General features: G+C 42.3%; 1 protein-coding gene across 1 annotated transcript in view; it reads right to left on the bottom strand.

Annotated features, from left to right (window-relative positions):
* Positions 1–20631, bottom strand: part of PTH2R (parathyroid hormone 2 receptor) — a 272319-nt gene that overhangs the window by 45870 nt on the left and 205818 nt on the right. The window contains exon 10 of the mRNA XM_075608453.1: positions 18557–18651. Coding sequence (XP_075464568.1) covers positions 18557–18651 — 95 coding nt within the window. The remainder of the gene's footprint in view (positions 1–18556; positions 18652–20631) is intronic.

Raw genomic sequence — 20631 nt, 5'->3', positions numbered from 1 at the left:
TTCATCTCTCTCCATTCATCTCTTAGAGCAAACTCTTTAAGTCCCTATTTAAACGCTTTTATCTCCCCACTTCTAGATACCAGAGTTGTACTGTATTTAAAGCAGATTTAGATCTATCCTGTTTTTCATTTAAGCCTATATTGAAGTCTCATACTAAAATTATGTGGCCTAGATATTTTTTACCTTTTAATCAGAATAATTTTGTAAAGAAAGTTCTCTTGTTTTCATTTGGTGCGTAGGCATTGAACAGAGTTATCTGTGTGTCTTCTATGTCCCCCGTGAGTATTAGGTATCATCCCACAGGGTCCCTTCTTATCTTATCTACCTTAAATGGAGAGTTCCTTGCTACTGTAGGAGTATGGCCACCCCTCTATCTTTTTTTCTTTTGCAGATGCTGTGAATACCTGGGCGTAGTGTTTGTCTCAATATGTAGGTGTAGAGCTAGCAGTGAAATGTGTTTCCTGTAGGAATATTATGTCTACTGATAGCCTTTTATATTCTGCCATTGCTGTCGTTTTTTTCTCCAAATTATTCAGTCCCTTGGTGTTGTGTGATATTAATTTCAGTGTTATTTTTATTTACCTGTTTTTTGAGTCTTCTCTTGTGGGTTTGTTCTCTGTCTTTCCTTGGGCGGCGGCCCGGAGGGTATTCTTAAACGTATTGTTGCAATGAAAACATTTAAACATTAAAGAAAAAAACAACATACAGGCATACCCCGCATTAACGTACGCAATGGGACCGGAGCATGTATGTAACACAGGCATACCCCGCATTAACGTACGCAATGGGACCGGAGCATGTATGTAAAGCGAAAATGTACTTAAAGTGAATCACTCCCTTTTTCCCACTTATCGATGCATGTACTGTACTGCAATCATCATATACGTGCATAACTGATGTAAATAAGGCATTTGTAACAGGCTCTATAGTCTCCCGGCTTGTGCACAGCTTCAGTGCAGGTAGGGAGCCGGTATTGCTGTTCAGAACGTGCTGACTGGCGCATGCGTGAGCTGCCATTTGCCTATTGAGCGAGATGTACTTACTCGCGAGTGTACTTAAAGTGAGTGTACTTAAACCGGGGTATGCCTGTATAGAGAATAATCCAGGTGACTAACATAGCCAGGATTTGTTTGTTCACTTTTTGTGAACCTTTGTTTTCTGCGGTCGCACAGTAGCGCTAATTTTACACCCATATTTCTATGTGTAAGGACTGTTCGGCGGTATTAGGCAGCGGGTCCGCCTAAAAAAAAATCAACTTTTAATTTTTTAACATTTCTATCATATCTTTTTCCATACAGTATATAAAGCACTGTGATCAACTCCAAATTGAACAAACACAATTCAACAGACAAAAAAAATACCTTTAAAGTATATTAACTGAAACCTTTTTCTAATGTTTCTACTCTAATGATAACTTTATGTAAGTCAACCTTATCTTCATCTTATTTATTGTTTTTTCCATGCCTGCTTCAATCTAACATTTTTTTTTGCTTAATTTCTGCTTACTAAACTCAATTTTCCCGCTCCTATTAACTACTCTAATGTTGCTCTCAAATATAGTGGTTATTCTAGTCTTCAGATTATCCACTAGGCTAGGAAAATGCAAGCATATTACTGCTTAACTTTATCTGGTTCTGTTATTATAGATTAGATTATCCCCTGCTTGTAGGTACTCTAAAGCTGCTCTCAAATATACTGGAAATTCTAACCTTCAGGTTACCCGCTTGTCTATGGGGATTTAGAAGTATAGCATTGTTTATCCTTATCTGGTTCTGTTGAGCTGACGATCATCACAGTTTCTTTGGGAAGACCATCTAGGCCATGTTTTTTTGCCATAGTTATTTACATCAGATTTTCTTTTTGCCTGCTGCAACAGGTTTTGCACAGACTTAGGAATTTTGGGTCTCTCTTGGCTTTCCTCTATATGGCGTGGTTCACCTGCCTACATGGGTCTGGCAAGTGGAGGTCTGCCTCCTACCGGAATCATGGATTCTGGTAGTTTCAATCCCAGCCTTTCTAGGAAGTCAGCTCCCTCTTCTGGATCCCTCATGTGGGCTTGTGTTCCATTTCTGGTAGCCATAAGAAGGAATGGGAATCCCCACTTATAGCGAATTTCATTGTCTCTCAAGATTTTTGTAATATGTTTCAGGGCCATCGTTTTCATCAGTGTTGATGGTGCAAAGTCATTGTACAGGTCTATCAACACGTCTCCCCATTTGAGTCCTTCTTTTTTCCATGCCAGGGCTAGAATCACTTCTTTAGATTTCAAATAATGAAGCCTCACCATGGTCTAAGCGCTCTATGAGCTCTATTAACTGTCAGTGCTGCTTTGGTATTTCTGGTAATAGCGTCTGTAGCCACTCAGTCGGTCCTCTTTATACAGTAGATCTGTGATTGTCTCTGGTATGTTTATGAACCTGAGGTTATTTCTTGTCCTATTTTCTTGATCCTCTTGTTTTTCCTCCAGGTCAGCCATTTTGGATCATAGGGCCAGGATCTCTTTGTCCATAGTCATCTGATTATTAATGACTTCATCCACTTTATGTTCCAGTGTCTGTTTGCTCTTCCATGGAACTGACTCTGATCTGATATCTGTAAGTGCACTTTGCAGTTCTTGGTAGAGCAAAGTCTTTAAGTTTGTGTAGATGATCCCAATGTCTTTTTTAGTTGATAATTGTGCCCATATCTCATGTCCAGAATCTGTGCAGGAGACGTCGCACTGCTTTCTGACTGGCACGATTTGTTTCTCTCCCTTCTCTGAAACAAATCCTGCAAAGTCGGCTTTTTCTGAGCCATCTTGAAGAATTCTAGATCTAACTTCCCCGATCTATGCTTTGCCTGTTTTTCTTATGTTGTTAAATGCTTTTATATACTCGCCGCCTCATGGAGCCTGCTTCAGGGTGTCATTGTGGACTGTGCCACGTGTGCACCTCTGAGGAACATCTTTGTTTTAATTACTCCTATTTTGGAAGTTCTTAGGGGGCGCAAGGCTGGGACTCCTCTAGCTATATCAGTGCAGGTGGGTACTGTTTATTGGTCTTAGTTTATTTATCTCAGGGTCTGTAGTATTAGATAGCCAGGATGAAGAGTGTATAGGCTCTGATTATGATTGGTCTTTAATCTTTAATGGCCCAGGCTATGAGGAGTATTGGCACCAGAAAATACTTTTCTGCACTATGGCAGTTTGATTCAAGCAGCAGCTCAAGGTAAGATGGCCACCCGCCTCTCCTCCTGCTTTTAGCTACAGTGATCTGCCCTTCTGACCTTCCTCCCTAGATCAGGGATCCCCTCTCCTGCTCTGGCAGCTGAATTTTAGCTTTTCTGCTTTTATGCTGTTGTCCCCTGAGCCTGATCTGTGAGTAGCAGTGTCCTCCGCTCTATTGGCATCCTGGCTAGTCTCTGGGTATAAAATTGCCACCTCCCCTCTCAGCTGGGTTGTGCGGCCGCCGCAGACAGACTGGCACTAGTTTTTTTAGCTTCTTTCCCCTTTTTGGGGGGACGGGGGGGTGATTCCAGCTTCCCCTCACTCCATCTTAGGGGATGCTTTGCCTCCAAGCCGGGGTTCAAATTTGGTACTTGCATGCTGCTCTCCATTCCCCCCCCCCTTGGCCGAGAACTCCGCTCACCCCGGTAGGGCCTCTCCCAACCTCCGGGACCCCACAGTGTCTCATAGGAGGCCACTCTACAGTCACGATCATTCCTCTGCAACAGAGTCAAAATGGCCGCTCCATCCTCTCCTATGGCTCCCGCCTGTTCACTACATTCTGGTGCTGTGAGTTCCCTGCCGATACTTTTCCTCCACTGTATCCTGTGGCGGGGGGAGGAAGTGCTGCAGTCGGGTCCCGGTGCCACGATTGGGTCAAATAGGCTCGGTATGAGGAGCGTGGCCTTTACCCACCAGGTTGCACTTTTTTAATCTTTAGTTTTTGGGGTCTAAACAATGTCCAATTTTCTTGAATTTAGTCTCTAAATGATCTCCATTGACTATTCCCTTCGGATGCAATGAATTTAATTTATTTTGGCCAAATTTTATTCAATATTATTTCAGGTTAGGGATCCTGGAGGAGCTTCAGACATACACAGCTGTCACTGTCAGGCCCCAAGCCACACACCCTCAGCAATATATTTTAATATTGTACATTTATATATTTTTTTCATTTTAGCTTACAATTAATTGCTAATATGGCTATCTATGTAAACATTTAGAGGTCCTAGGATGCAACAGTGACAATAAATGGTTTTATGGTTAAAATGTATTTGAAATAATTTTTTATGTAATTCTGCTTTTTTATAAAAATTTTTTTATTTTTCGGGGTAATTTCCCAAATTAATAGGAATATTGGGCATTCATCTAGAGGGGGGCAAGTTTATTTGGGTGGGTGTAGGAGGGTTGGGTGACTGGCGTAGTTTCCCCACTGTGGGTGTTTAGACCTCCCAGGATGGTGGGGGGCAGGAGGGGGGACTGGCGAGACGAGTCAACCTCTTACTTACCTTCGCGGTTAATAAAGCAATGCATGGTAATATTTTACTACTCACTAAGGTGGCCAAGCGGGGTAGGTAGTGTATATTTATGCTTATAATAACCCCTTTGCAGCCATTTGTGGTCAGCTAGTTATAGAACCCCATGACTAGCTGACCCGATGGCTACTATGGGTTTAATATGAACTATAATGTGTTTTCATTACTATTTTATTGTCTATGTACAGTATATTATGGTCCATACATTGGCAATTATATACATAGAAAAAATAATGCTAATGCAAGCATGGAGTAGATGCTAAATTATTTGGAGTCTTTCTTGCGTTCATCCCATTCTGATAAATACCAAAATATGATGAAAAGCTGTTTGTCCCGAAAAATTGAGTATTTGGCCTCTTATTTAATCGGATCTAAAAAAATGAATGGATTCGATAAAAAGGGGTTTCTTTTTGGCGGTACAACGATGAAGTATTGCACGATAAAAATAAGGCCCTTTTTTCGTGATAATACCGCATTTTTAGGTTACCACAGCTTGATGTATCCCGGTCATAGTGTAATATCCCTGTACTCAAAGTAGAAAAGATAATAAGAGGAACATCGGGCACAACGGATTTAGTATATCCAAACTCATTTATTGAGCCAACACAACGTTTCGACCGTGATGGTCTTTATCAAGTAACAATGGCATCACGGTCGAAACGTTGTGTTGGCTCAATAAATGAGTTTGGATATACTAAATCCGTTGTGCCCGATGTTCCTCTTATTATCTGTTCAGGACTGATTACAGGTTTTCGTTCAAACATCGGAGCACTGTAACTGTATCAATTCTTTTTTTCAATTTGAGGTGCAGCATTTCCTTATTTGTCTCAAAGAATAGACACAAAATGTAATTTATTGTATTCACAATTCACAATTGTTCAAAATCATATACTGTAGGTTTTTCTGATATACAGTAGAAAGAAAAATATGTGCTTCTTTCCGGGGCTGCCAGTAGTCTCCATGGGTTGTGATGTCATTTACGATTCCACCCACTATGCCACTTCTGGTTTTGCTGTAGCAAGAAGATTTGACTACCTGCCAAACTGGAAGTGACACCACAGGTGTAACCGGAAGTCACGTCACAACTCACAGGAACATTGACATGTTCCACTGTGCAGAAAATATAGTTAGTTGTTAAAGGTGAGATGAACTTCTCTTTGCCGCTTTCTATAGTTAGGCAGTTTATCCAAACTTGCCCCAGGATAGTCCCCAGACAAAGGTCTTAGAAAGAGAGATAAGAGAAGAGGAGCGCACCAGAGGTTAAAAGGGTATTGATGAATTTAATATAGACACAGTAAGTATGCATAACTGACATATAAAATAAGATCAAGCTGTTCACTGAGTATTGCAGTAGTTTTTAAGCATCGCCTTCCATTGGTGTTATACAGCAAGAATACCTGGAAATTGGGTCCCCTGGAATAACAAGACGCTACTCAGAATTATACAGATCACCTGACAAGTCCGCCGGTGGTCTCCTTGAGTTGTGATGTAATAACCAGTTCCACCAACTGTATCCCTTCCGGTTCTGCAATAGCACAGTGACTTCACTATCCACGAAAGAGGAAGTGACACTGAGAGTGTAACCGGAGGTTATGTTGCAAATAACAAAGCCCACCGCCAGGCACGGGACTCTCACAGGAAATGGTAGAATATATACCAGAAATGCCTATATGATATTTAACTATTGTGAGAGTAATACATTACGTTTTACTCTATTTCACTTTGAGTCCCGGGAAACAACACTATATTTCCTCTTTTTATTATAAATTTGTGGTATATGACTTGGTGATTGGCACAACTTTAGACACTAGAATTATATATGGGCTTTGAATTCATTTTTTAAATATGGGTGCACTGATAGATTAAATATATAATTCATTTGATAAGCACAGGAATACTACACTATATATTTTTATTTTTGTTCTTTTTTTTCACATAATTTATGCTACCTGAGAGGAGGAACTGTTCATTTGCTAGAAAGGTCTGAAGAGGACTTTATCAGTGTCCTCTTCAGGACTGAAGTGTGTGGGAAGAAATAGCAACAGTGCTTAATTATAACAATAGATTTAGGGACAGATCCACAAAGATTTGTTATATCAGGGCTTATAACGTCATGTTATAAAAATAAAATATAGAAGTTATGTACCCTGAGGTTTCTACTAATACACACAGCTAATAATGTGCAAAAACAATGTCCGTTAGCTTTATATGACTCAGGTAACACTTACTGTATCTTACCTTTCTCTCTCCTGAAAACAACACCTAAGAGTGCATTACTGAGCTATCAAGATACCGTTAGAGCACTTAACGAGATGCTAAATTAATAATAGAGCTTTGTGTATCTTGCCCAAAAGGCATTTTATTTTGTGTTAATTTGCTAGAGGAATTAGTATCTATCTATCTATCTATCTATCTATCTATCTATCTATCTATCTATCTATTTATCTATCTATCTTCAATTCTATCCAAGTGTAGCAGGCTTCCCCCTAGCTTCCTTACCACCGCGGTAGCCATTACAGGATCCCACGTGCGCAGTAAAGATAGCACACGCGGTCCCAATGCTACAGAGGTCCTGAGTGGACTACAATTCCCAGCAGCCTCTGGGGATTGCCCTTTCACCCACATCACGTGCAGCCAGCCAGCCAGCAAATAGGGTTTTGCAGCTTCTCCTGTGGAGGAAGGATACAATGTTGCGGGGACCACGTTTTGTCAGTTTGAGCTGGGAGCAGGAAGGGGAAGGAAGGGTGTAGGGAGCAAGTGGCTCCTACACCAAGTAAGGTTCCCCAGATCCCAGGCAGGCCCCAATCCCCACCAGGGTAGTGGGTAGGTACTGAGGGACGGCCCCTAGGTTAGGTACGCTGCCCTTAGTAGTGAGTGTGCAGCCTTGTCAGTGTCACGGCTGGCAGTGCTTTGAGTGCTGACAAGTAGGCATAGGGTGTGTGTGCAGTGCGGTTGCTGCAGGTACCAGGTTGGTTGCAGTGGGTTGCTGCAGGTACGGTGTGAGTGCAGTGCGGTTGCTGCAGGTACCGGTTGAGTGCAGTGCGGTTGCTGCAGGTACTGTGTGAGTGCAGTTTGTTTGCTGCAGGTTTAGGTTGAGTTAGTCAGAGGGGATCCGGGAGGTGAAGGGAGAGGTAGTGTGGGTGCAGGGGGTCAGTGACCCACCTGCATAGGCCAGGCTACCCCATAGGCCCCTAGGAGTGTTCCCTGATGTCACCGAAGGTTGCTGTGCTGCAGGGACGCCCATAGTGGTAGCGAGCATCACCCTTACTGTGTAGACAGCTAGGGATAAAGGGACAAGCGTGCGAAGCAGGTTCTGCTGGCGAGTCGTTTGGGACCAGACGGCTGGATATTGAGACTCAGGAGGCAGACCGCTGATTCAAGTGACCCTTTGCGAAGAGGTACCGGTCACCGCCATGACCGGAAGGTACTATAACAACAAGTGCACCACCACCGGTCAACAGGCGCTGATCCCGCCTTAGGCTAAACTCTTTAGGAACACTGAGCGAGTGGCTACAGAACTGAGCCTATACTAATAGTATCATACATGGACACGGTGTGTGGGGCACACGGTGAGGGGACGGAGACGTTACTCCTGATGAGAGTGGCCAAGCCACTAAGGTTATATGAGCGTTAGAGTATACGTGTGTAACATATATGTTATGTTCAGTAAAGCCCTTTGCTATTTCACATCCAGTGTATGTGTTCATTTGTATGTGTCCTGCGAGGAACAACTCCCGCTCTGCTGGGAGCCATCGCAGGTGGAGGCGCTGCACCATATAGTAGTATTAAGAGTAATTCACCCCAGGTTCCCCGTGGCGGAAGCTCAGCCCTCCTTGTTGCCAAACAGGTACAGCACCACACTGATAAGTAGTCAGATACATCTACCCACCTCAATCTCACTTAGGGTGGGGGTAAGAGGGCTACACAAGAATACTGTTATTCTGGGGAATATTTATGTAGTTAAGGGACAAGTATCTATAAGAGAAAAATATGTACAACATTTTTGCTCACCACAGACCTAAAAGTCAAACTTGTGCAAGCACAAGATAGCATAATATAACGGAGAGTACCATTTTACTTTAAAATATGGTATACTCTGCTAGAACTGCTTAACACAGATTTCATTAATTGCAGAATACTATAAACAAAGACAAGTCTTTGAGACAATATCAATAAACCTCTCCCAAATTACACACACTGAGTATCTTTTGAGTTAACAACTTGTTCATTACTGTAGTGTTATTGATTTTCTCCACTTAAGCATTTCTAGCACTGGGGAGGTATACCATAACTCTACTGGTTCACATTTCAATTACATCTTTGTAACGTTTCTTTTACTCTTTGAAAGTTGCAATGTACAGCATTTTATGGTAAGAACATATAAAATGGCACATAGATCTTTTTAAACCTGAGCTTTGGAGACACCAAAGGATTAAAGAATTGAATGGCACTCCAGCCACAGACTGTGATATTAGGATAAGGACATGTGATTTAGTATAGAAATTGCCAATAAATAACCTGCAAAATCTGGAAATGATGAGTAATAAACTAGTGTGTTGTGCCTCCATACTTGCACAGTGAGATAGATACAGGTTACATCTGTATACACTGGCGACACACTTTATTCGAGCTTGGCTAGTCCCACGAATTCGGGTATACCCGGGTGTATTGAGGTTTGTGACTGTTTTCTGCCCGAGTGCATTGAGTTATTTTCCAAGCAGGGATTGAAGCATTTTATTCCCGCTGGCTGCAATACTGCACAGTATATATATATATACTGCATTACAATTCATGAATTTATGCCATCTGGTAGACACGCGAAGCATTGCAGCCTATTAAATCCTAATCATTATCATTTAACAGATCAGCCGCCCGTCAGCCAGGCATGAACCCAGGCTGGGAAGGCAAATGCAACGGGGCTTGTCAGAGGTGAGGAGCGGCGCATTCCAGGTATCTGCCAGGTACATACCGGGTATTTGCTCGAATAAAGTGTGTCGGTGCAGTATGTGTATACTTGTGACAATAGGGGGTAGCCGGCATTCATTAATGAAGGTCACGCCCAGCGGGTTACCCCTTAAACCGTATGGCAAGTGCTGAGGGTGTCAGCTCTTGGGTCTAATATTGTACATTACCGTGTTGCCCTGTAATTCTGTTCCCTTGTACTGTCCCTATAAGAGATGTGTGCAGAGGTACACAATAGAGACCGTTTGAAGTGAAACTAAAATTAGGCTTTATTGCGCCTGTCCCTTTAACACAGCAAAAACATTCAAAATAAGTCAAAGAAAAACCTACTAGACCCCACCCTAGATAGGACAACACAAAAAAAGAAAAAAGGGTGAGGTAGAGATACAGTAGCCCTCTTCAGAGGCCTCCAAGAAAGGAATTTAGTCGACATCTGGAGGGAGCAGCACCCAGGAGAGAAGGGCTACACGTTTTACTCGCAGCCACATAACAGCTATAGCAGAATCGATTACATCTTTGTATCCAATAGAATAGTTCCACAGATCACCTATACCAGGATCCATGATATTTCATGGTCAGATCATGCGCCCGTTGAGCTGGGGTGCTCACAAATTAGATTGGACAGCCCGGGAGCAAACTGGAAACTTAACGAAGCAATTATTAAGATTCCAGAAGTAATACAGTCAGTTACCGAAGAATTGAGGCAATTCTTCAAAGTCAACAAGGGCAGTGTGGAATCCCACATCACCTTGTGGGAGGCTCATAAGGCCGCATTGAGAGGAACACTAATTGGCATAGCAGCAGGTAGGAAAAAACAAAAAGAAACTAAATTATCCCAACTGAGGTCTACTGTAGGTTACATAAGCTCTCTATCCTGCATAGTAGGACGGGTAGAGAAGAAACATTAAGGGAGCTAAGGGATGTCAGAACTGAACTTAACTTGCTCCTTACCTCCCAGGCTGAGAAATCACTGAGCTAGACTAAGAGGAAATTCTATGAAAAAGCGAACAGGCCGGATACCTTGCTAGCCAACAAGATCCGTAATAGGCAGCCAAATTATAATATACACCTAATCCGGAATCGAAAAGGAGAGTTAACCTCCAAACCCAAAAATATAGTAGAAGAGTTTAAGTCATATTACGAAATGTTATATGATGGGGAAAAGTTGAATCATAACGTAAAGACGAGCAGCGCCTTAAGGAGCTTCCTAGCAGACTCGGCTTTACTGAGGTTGAGAAGGTTGGAGCGCGAGGCACTTCAGGTAGATTTTTCGATAGAGGAGCTAGAAGAGGTGGTAAAAAGCCTAAAACCTTCAAAAGCTCCGGGCCCAGATGGGTTCTCTAACCTTTATTATAAAAGATTTAGGGGCCTATGCAGAGAGCAGCGAATTTTAAAATTGGCGAGTTTAATAAAAAGTAGCTTTTTTGGAGAGTTTTATTCTCCATATGCAGAAATGTGCGAATTCTGCTATGTTTAACATGAATGCGTGTGGCGAGTTTAAATTGGCGAGATGCGCGCTGCAGAAATGTGTAAAAAAAAATTGCGCCTTTTTTTTTCCTTTGCTATGGCCGCGAGCGGCAGCTTCTTGCCAACTTTTTCTGGCGAGGCAAAAAGGAGACAATCGCGCCATTTTAATGCCGCGAACAGCCGCTACATGCCGTTCGCGCCTCTCTGCATAAGGATATTTTTAAAACTGGCGAGATGGAGGTTCTCGCCAGCCGCGAGGCGAGTTTTAGAAATAGAAAAAAAAAATTGGCGCGTTTTTCGTAACTCGCCATTTTCTGCTGTTTTCTGCGCGGTTTTCTCCAAAAAATGGCGAGTTTTGAAATAGCGCTGCTCTCTGCATAGGCCCCTAAGTAAGATTTTGGCTCCAAACATGCTAAGGATGTTCAATGCAGTCCTGGCAGGGAAGCCATTCCCGAGCCAGATGCTCCAGGCGTCAATCTCTTTAATCCATAAAAAAGATAAAGACCCCTCAAATTGTCAGAGTTACTGGCCGATCTCCCTAATAAATTCAGATGTCAAAATATACGCTAAATTATTGGCCAATAGATTAAATGCTGTTCTGCCGAGGCTGATTCACCCAGATCAAGTTGGTTTTATTAGAGATAGACAAGCGGCCGACAACACCAGAAGGATCATAGACATAATTGATTACATCAATGCCAACAAGATCCCGGGGATAGTGTTAAGCTTACATGCAGAAAAGGCCTTCAACAGAATAGACTGGCCATATCTAGAGGCCACGCTTGGGGCTTTTGGCTTCGGAGAAAAGATCTCTTAAGGGCAATAAAAGCGTTATACACAAAGCCGTCAGTGAGGGTCCTACATCAAGGCTTCCCCTCAGAGCTGTTAAAAGTGGTACAAGACAGGGCTGCCCGTTCTCGCCCCTGTTGTTCGCCCTATGCATGGAACCACTAGCGACACAGATTAGATGTAACAGAAACATCTCTGGAATCCAAATTTTATCACACACCCACAAAGTAGCATTATATGCGGATGATGTCATCTTGACCTTATCAAAGCCACTGATCTCGCTACCCAACCTTTTTGATCTCCTAGAAAAATTTAACAACATATCCGGCTTTAAAATGAATCAGTCCAAATCAGAAGCTCATAGCCTGAATATTCCAAAAGAGACGGAGAAATTAATAGAGCTCAACTTTAATTTCAATTGGCAACCTGTAGCTATAAAGTATCTCGGAATAAACATCACAAAGAATTTCAAATCTCTATATTAGGCAAATTATCCCAGACTCTTACGATCCCTGAGGGCCAAACTTAAGGAATGGTCCTCTTACGGAATCTCATGGATCGGGAGAATCTATAGCGTTAAAATGAATTTCCTACCCCGGTTATTATATCTCTTTCAGACTCTTCCAATACCCGTGGCAATATCAAACATAAGGACCATGCAATCACAGATCTCCAAATTTATTTGGAAAAATAAGAAGTCATGGATTAAAGCAAGGATTTTGCAAAGACTTAAGGAGAATGGTGGTCTGGCGGTAGTCTGCTTGATGGCTTAGTACAAGGCGGCCCAATTATGCCAAATTGTACAATGGCACTCAGACCCAAATACGAGAAGATGGTGTCATTAGAAAGTGAAAAGTGCGCCCCCTTAGAGCTGCACAACTTAATCTGGTATCCTAAATCTGGTCTCACCGCGCTGCGTAAACCATTTTCCTCTGTGTTGAACTCATTAGCGGTGCGGGAGGCCTCTAAATTTAGTTGCTCATTGACCTCAATAAATTCATTGATGGCCCAGCTGTGTGGTAACCCAGACTTTGCTCCAGGGCTGGACAGCAAAGGTTTTAAAATAGTCGGGGGATCACGAGACTGAAAGACCTGGAGGGTAGAAAAACTATTAAGACATTTGAGCTAATTAAGTCAGAAAAGGACATCCCTAATACAGAATTCTTAGATACCTCCAGGTCCGAGCATTTTATACAAAACAAACAACTAGACCTCCACTAACAAATTTCAAAAAGCTCTGTGTCCGAGGCTCAGACACAAAGGGACTAATATCTGGGTTATACAGAGATGTGATCAGCTCAGGTAAGGACAACGGAGAGAAACTCAGCTACATGGCCCAGTGGGAATCTGACCTAGAGGAGACATTAGAGGATGATGACTGGACCGAGATTTTCAATGCAGCGGGCAGAAGCTCGGTCTCTACCACATTAAAGGAGAACTCATATAAGGTGTTAATGAGATGGTACCTCACCCCGGTCAAATTATCCAAATTTGTTCCAGGATATTAGATAATGTAGAAAATTCAGCGCTCGTGCTGCAGATGTATAGTAGATTGGAAATGTAAATCCCCTTGCAGCACGTGTGCGGAGCATCTCCCCAGTGAACTCCTGAAGCAGGGTGACCCCCAGAGGGGGGCACCTTGGAAGAAAAGAAAAAAATGCACACAATGTGCACCAGGGATTAGTAATAATAAATGTATTTATTAATAAAAAGTAACCGAGGGGATCCAACCCCACCTCAGTATATATATGAGTCAGAGAACTGAGTTCAAGTGTGGAAAGCCCAACGGAGACTTACACAGAAGCCCAGAACGGGTGCCGCGGTAAACGTATAGAGATCCGGATCACGCCACCGGATCACGCCACCGGATCACAGCCCTTTGAGAAAGTCGCCGATTGGTGACGAAACGCGTCAGGGATACTGAGAAGCGCGATCACGTCACGAAGACGCTGCGCATGCGCACGAGGCAATACCCAGCGCGGGAAGAATACATCGGCCATTCGGAGTGGAGAGCTGAATTTGAACAGCATACAGACGGTGTAACGGCGTCCCTATCCGGTCGGCGGTGATCTTGATCAGCTATCTGGAAGTGATTTCGCCCAGCAGTACCGGATGGTGGTGATATAATTCACAAACTGCCTTTTAAACCTTTTAATCTTGTGAGTGCGATTCCCCCCCCCCCCCCTCCATCCCTTCCCCTATTTTATAATAAACCACGCAGTGTTATGCTATGGGGCGTGCGCTCTCTCTCTTTTTCTGTTTATATATATATATATATAAAGCAACTGTAAATATTACTGTATGTTCATTTGCATGTTTTAGACAGGTTTGCAACCCTGTCTTTCCCCATTGTCACCCAGCATACAGCGCTTCCACTGCAGCAAGGGATTCTGGGAAATGACATGCAAATGAGCACTCAGTGCCACCTTTTGTCTCAAGCTCGTATTACACAAGCCAATCCTCAAGCCAATGCATGCTGTTTTAAACACAGCTTTTAGACAGAGGCTGGGATGAGATGCAAAGCCATTAGACCCACTCACATACATGTTTCAACCTTGATGGGTATCATCAGTGTGAGGCTGGTCTATATATATATATATATATATATATATATATATATATATATATATATATATATATATATATATATAGATAGATACTGTATATAACAGTTCCATAAGAAAGTCTTTTCTGTTTCTTGTAGTTCTCCTGGGTCAGCTCCCTTGTGTGCTAAGGCAATGTCTGTCCAGGCATAGAGTCTGGTCCCTTGTCTTGCTATCAGCATATAGTACAGTCCTTCTGCAGCTCATGACATCTGTTCCTCTGGACTAATGAAATCTTCTTCCTGTTTCGGGGAACAGGCTTTTTCTATAGTTCTAATCAGCCAGGTGGAGTCTGGCTGATTGCTGGTGTGCAATTAACCAACACACTTCTGGATTAGAGTTTCTTAACAGGGATAAGTCCCTTTAACAGTCCCCCATAGGGTTATAAACTAGGAGCCTTGTGTGTGGGGCTTAACTATGTAAGCCCAGTGAGCCAGCTAATGCATTCTGTGCTGTATTCCCTTTGAATCATGGTCCCATAGCTGCCTGTGCAAGCTTATAAGTGGAATGCCTTGTATGGGTGGCCCTTTATGAGAACTATCTGTAAGGGCAGAGACGTCTATGGCTGTGAAACATTTTAAAGGGTAACATTGAAAGTGTCTGGAGTTAATTTTGGAGATTAATCTTTAATCATGGATGCATTCTGAATATCTGGACTAATATTCTGATTAATTTCTTCAAACAGGTATGACTGTGATCTGATTTTCATCTATCAATTGAAAGAACTTTAATCATATTAACATATTACTGGTATGACTGTGATCTGATTTTCATTTATCATTGAAATAACTTTAATCAAATTAACATCTTACTGGTGTGACTGTGATCTGATTTTCATCTATCAATTGAAAGAACTTTAATCAAATGAACATCTTACTGGTATGAGCTGAATAGACAGACCCCTCCCTTAATTGTTAGTCAAGTGAATGTGTTTAACTATACAAAGCAGTCTCTCTTTGCTGTGATCCATATGGCTGTGAAACATTTTAAAGTGTAATATTGAAATTGTCTGGAGTTAATTTTGAAGTTGAAATTGGAGGTGAAGATTAGAGGAAGATCTGGACTCTGCACAACAACAACTCTGCAGCTGTGAGAACTTGGCTTTCTAAAAGCTGTGATTCTTTGTACTCTTCCTATCCTCTAATACCTGAGAAGACTCTCCTCCTGCATCTCACTGTGCCCTCCCTATTGCTTTATCTGTTTACTGTTTCCTCACTACTTTGTGAGCTTTCTGTTCTCTACAACTTCCCCATTGCACCATTATTTATACACCTCTATCCCAACAACTTCTTTACCCCTCAATAAAAAACACCCACACAAATCCTCTATTCACACCCTCTATTTACTCCTTCCTGCTGCTGGGATCTCCCCTAAGCTGAACTAAGACATACACACCCGATCTCATCCATGCATCCTTGCCATCTCTTCCCCTGTAAATGGTGTTAACCTTCTGATTTAATACTGACTAACCTTAAAACTCACCCACAAGTTAAGTATCCCAACAGCCTGCACTCATGGCTACTGTCCCATAGTCACTCCTACCACCCATTGTGGCCAAGCACACCCATCTACAGCACGTATTCCCTCACCTGCTGTCTTTGTTAGTTTCCCCTCAAACCCCTTACATTGTAAACTCTTTGTGGCAGGGATTTCCTTTCATATTGTCTGATTTTGCTGCGCCTAATGTATTTTAATTCCCTGTAATGTATTCTTTGTGAAGCGCTGAGTACACTTTTGGCGCTATGTAAATAAAGACATACAATACAATACTTCTGGAACATGAGGGAAAAGGGGGATATTTGGAGCAAACAGGGTTAACCTGTATAGCATGCCAGCAAGGTATTAGAGATGGGTCTAGAAGGCTTGTATCCTAGAACAGGTTTTAGAGCCCCAGTTCACAGACCCCACATTTTAGGTCCAAATTGTATAGTGCAAGTTTTAGTGTTGCTTTGTTTTAAAACAACAGTGCATTTTGTGTTTGTGCTGTGAGCTGAACTGCATGCAGAAAAGACAGTTTTGTGACAAAAGGCAGCAGATGTTGATTAGCAGTTCAATGTCACCAGCCCAAGTACAGGGCCTCCATGTATTAATTGCAAACGACATGCAGGTATGTGGCACATGGTGAAGGGGAAGGTCTGTGGACTTGCTATCTGGAGTAGAAAGCCTTTCTTCTAGCTAAACATTGAGGAACCTACTCAGCAGGGGGTATGGGGCTAGTCAGGAAAATGATTGCTGGGTTTCAAACTCATCGGCACGATTTTCATTGGCAAATTTTAGAATTTTCCCCTCCTCTCATTGAATGCACAAACACAATACTGTACGTGCTCTAATTGGCTGCCTGCCCCCTCAATGTATTAGATAGGCAGAAAGCCCCATAAGGGCGTGTAGTGTAGCAGATCTGTTTTTTTTGGACATTTGTAAAGACAAGGAGATGCTGGCTGGCTTCTCAAAGGTGCTTGTGGGTGAAAGAGCTATACATCCCCCCAGATAAGCATGGAGAGGCCCAGCCAGAGCAGACAAGGTAACACCTTTTGCTGAAGCAGGCGTCCTGCAACTAGGAAATGGCTAGATCTCAACCCACAGTCCCCAATAAGTGTGTATGTTGAGTTTCTGTGTGTTTCCGAGGTCTTATCCAAATAAACCTCATTTTATTTCACTGCTTTGTTTTGCCTTGTGACGGATCCCTTAAATATAAATGTGTTAAAAGACCTGGTCTACCATGACAGTCCCTTTGTAATACCTACTGTTAAAATACTGAGCCAGCCCTGAGGTGACTACTGGCATCCCTTTGATAAAAGCCACTAGAAGCAATGGAAAACGATGGGAACAATGTAAAAGGGTAAGTTGGATTTCATGTTTCATCAGTTTTAACAGGTGGTTTGTTGAAGGTTGTTATGTGGTGCTATTTTTGTTCTCTCCTCACTACCCATGTGACCTCTGTGGCAGTCCAGGCTTATTCTCTCCAGTCACCTCCATGTCCACTGCTTACACAAAACTGTGGGGGTCTCTACTGTATCATCTCCAGTGAGCTGCACTACAGCTTTACAGTATGTCACCTTGCTGCACTTCCTAGTCAATGCTCTGATACTCTTCTCCAACATTGAAATGGAAAAAAATATTTTTGCAGTTTCTTAATTTATTTTTTCATCAATTTATTGGGCTGACACTCAAGAGCATTTATAAAGCAAGTTGTGTTCCATGTGAGGAGGAGAGCTGAAGTTGAGTGAGCAGTGTCCTGCAATAGAGAGTCTAGTAGTCTGTGTAAAAGGAGAGTCATTGAGCATCACCCACAAAGTGCAGCAAGGTGACATACAGTACTGTACAGCTGCTGTACAGCACAGTAGAGGCAAAGGAGTAGAGATTCCCCACAGTATTGCCTACACTGTGGAAGCTGAAGTGCCAGCAGAGGATCCCTTGGGAACAGAAGAAATTATGGCAGTGAAGAGAGAAGAAAAATATTCCACCTACAGTAAAGATCCCCGCTTACTTTGGGAGCCCTCACTTACAAGTCCTTAATTTCTACTGTGTTCGATAAGTACAGAATGTAAAAAACTTCTATTTTTTTCAGTTTTTAATGTTTTTCTTTTTCAGAATTTGTCATATTTTTAAAATATTTTCTTGATCATGTTTTTATAATACATACAGTATTTGCATTTTTTTTTAGTCCGTTGAGTTTATGTATTTTTTATGTTGTTACAGTATGTTTTTTTTTTTTTGTACATAGATTCAAGCTATCATGTATCTCTTAATGGTCAATGCAGTTATTTTTTAAGTGTATATTTTTATAAACAGACGAGGTTTTTTTTTTTTTTTAAGTGTTCACTTTTCTACTAGAATAAATACATTGTTTTATATATCTTCATACATGTATTAAGGAAAGTTAACAGGTGTAAATGTCCTTACAAAAGCAAAGAAGAAGTTTAGAAAGTACAGGTAGTCCTCGCGTACAGGTAGTCCAATGTTTCCCTTTACAACGAATGGCCTGTCCAACGCTTTACAATGCAACCCTATGGGCTGGTTTTCGACGCCGGAATGCATTATCCGACGCTTGAATGCGTTATCCAACGCTCACCGCCACTGATTAACTCAATTTACAACGGTTTCACTATCCAACGCAACTTCCAGAACGGATTTCGTTGGATAACCGAGGACTGCCTGTAGAAAGAAAAGAAAACAGACTGAGAGAGAAAAGAATAAATTCTATTGATTTCTCCTACCTGTACTGTTTCCTGGTGTCATAACCAACTGCGTTCGATTCCCAGATTTTAGTTGCGAGAACCCGTACTGTGTTCAGAAACAGGATGAAATTTAACTAAAAGATAAATAAAAACTGGCATTAAAACTGCAAGAAGTAAATAAGTTTAACTCAGTATTGCTCTGACAATGATAAGGGACATATTTACTAGGCAGTCATGTGCCATAGTGTACCTTTCAGCTCTGGAAGTCAAGTTACATTTTATGGAACTTAATGAGCTGTAAGGTGTCTTCCAGTGCCAGAGGCGTTTTATGGCAGTAGTAAACATGGACACAAAGGCTAAAATACAATTTTCTTTGTCAAATGTAATTCACATGTACCAATTTAACAAGTAATAATATAGCAAACAATTAAATTACTGTATTATACCTGGACGACATAATGATCTTTTCCGAGACCGAAAAGGAGGACTTTCCCACGTCAAACAGGTTCTTATTAGCCTCCGGGAGAATCTTCTGTTTGCAAAGCTGGAGAAGTGCCACTTCCACCAAACGTCCACAACCTTCCTGGGGTACATCATCTTCAACAAATGTCTCACCAGGGATCCAGCAAAGGTTAAGGCAGTCCTGGATGGGCCTCCCCCACTACCCTTAAGGCTATCCAACACTTTTTGTTTTTTTTTAATTACTACCAGCGTTTTATCCAAAATTTCTCCGCAGTAGTAGTCCCCATCATTGCCCTCACCATTGCACCCCTATGCATTCTTTTCTTTCTCCAGCAGAAAAAAACTACTATGTCGGTAATCGGGAACTCTTAGCAGTCAAGTTGGCCTTGGAAGAGTGGAGACATTTATTGAAGGGTGCAGAGTATCCCATTACAATTCTCACCGACCACAAGAACTTACTTTATATCGAGGGTGCTTGTCGTTTAGGGGCTCGTCATGCCAGGTGGTCACAGTTTTTCTCACGCTTCAATTTTATTATTTCCTTCCTTCCAGGGTCGAAGAACATCAAGGCCAATGCCCTCTCTCGTCAGTTCGCTATAGACGACAAGACCGAGGATCAACTGAGACCAATCATCCCCTCCAAGTATATTCTCTTGGCCAATACCTTCGATACCTTGCGGGACATTATACTTAAGCAGTCTCACTTTCCAGAGGGTCTTGTTGTTCCGGTTGGTTGCCTTATAACCCCGCCACCTCAACGTAAGAAGGTTCTGGAGTGGGGCCACACCTCCAAGACCACTGGACATCCTGGTAACAGTAGGACCATCAATCTAGTACAACGGATATTCTGGTGGCCCGGGATGCGAAGAGACATCAAGGACTTTGTCGATGTGTGCCCAACATGTGGTCGGAGTAAGACTCCCCGAGATAAACCACCAGGACTCCTTCGCCCACTTCCCATTCCGAACTGCCCTTGGACGCACTTAGCCATGGACTTTATAGTGGAACTGCTGGTGTCCAAGGGGATGAGATCGTACTGCTTTAATGTATTTTTTAAAATAGTGTGTCGGAGCAGGGCGTCTCCTAAGCTGAACCGCATTGATTTCAGCCTCGGGAACCTCGGCTTCTCCAGTTACAGGTCCCGGTATGGGGCATCGGGTGCCAGTGTCGCCGCCATTTTTATTGCGTCCACGTCGCGTGACGTGTGACATGTTAACAATGTAAACAATTTAAACAAAGGGATACCGGCACCCGATGCCCCATACCGGGGCCTTTAACTCGGGAAGCAGGGGGTCCCTGAGCCATAAATCAAAGCTGTTCAGCTCAGGAGACCCCCTACTCCAGAAAAATATTAATAAAAATACATTAAAGCAGCTTCATTACCTTAGTGGCTATTCACTAAGGCAATGAAGGGGTTAAGTTATAATAGCATGTTGATTGGGGACAATTTCCACCAATAAACATTGTAATATACTGTACAACACACCCACCCCCTCTACCCCCAACAACCCCTATACCCCCCTAACATACATCAACTAGCTTAATTTTTTGGGGATGCACAGGAATTATACTACAGGCAGTACCAATTCTGTGCCCCCCAAAAAATTATTAATAAATACACCCTAACACATACAGTAATGGGCAAAATGACT

The sequence above is a fragment of the Ascaphus truei genome, chromosome 7 (assembly GCF_040206685.1).
Source record: "Ascaphus truei isolate aAscTru1 chromosome 7, aAscTru1.hap1, whole genome shotgun sequence".
NCBI lineage: Eukaryota > Metazoa > Chordata > Amphibia > Anura > Ascaphidae > Ascaphus > Ascaphus truei.
The sequence above is the reverse complement of the archived record's forward strand: the minus strand, read 5'-3'. Positions and strand labels throughout refer to the sequence as shown.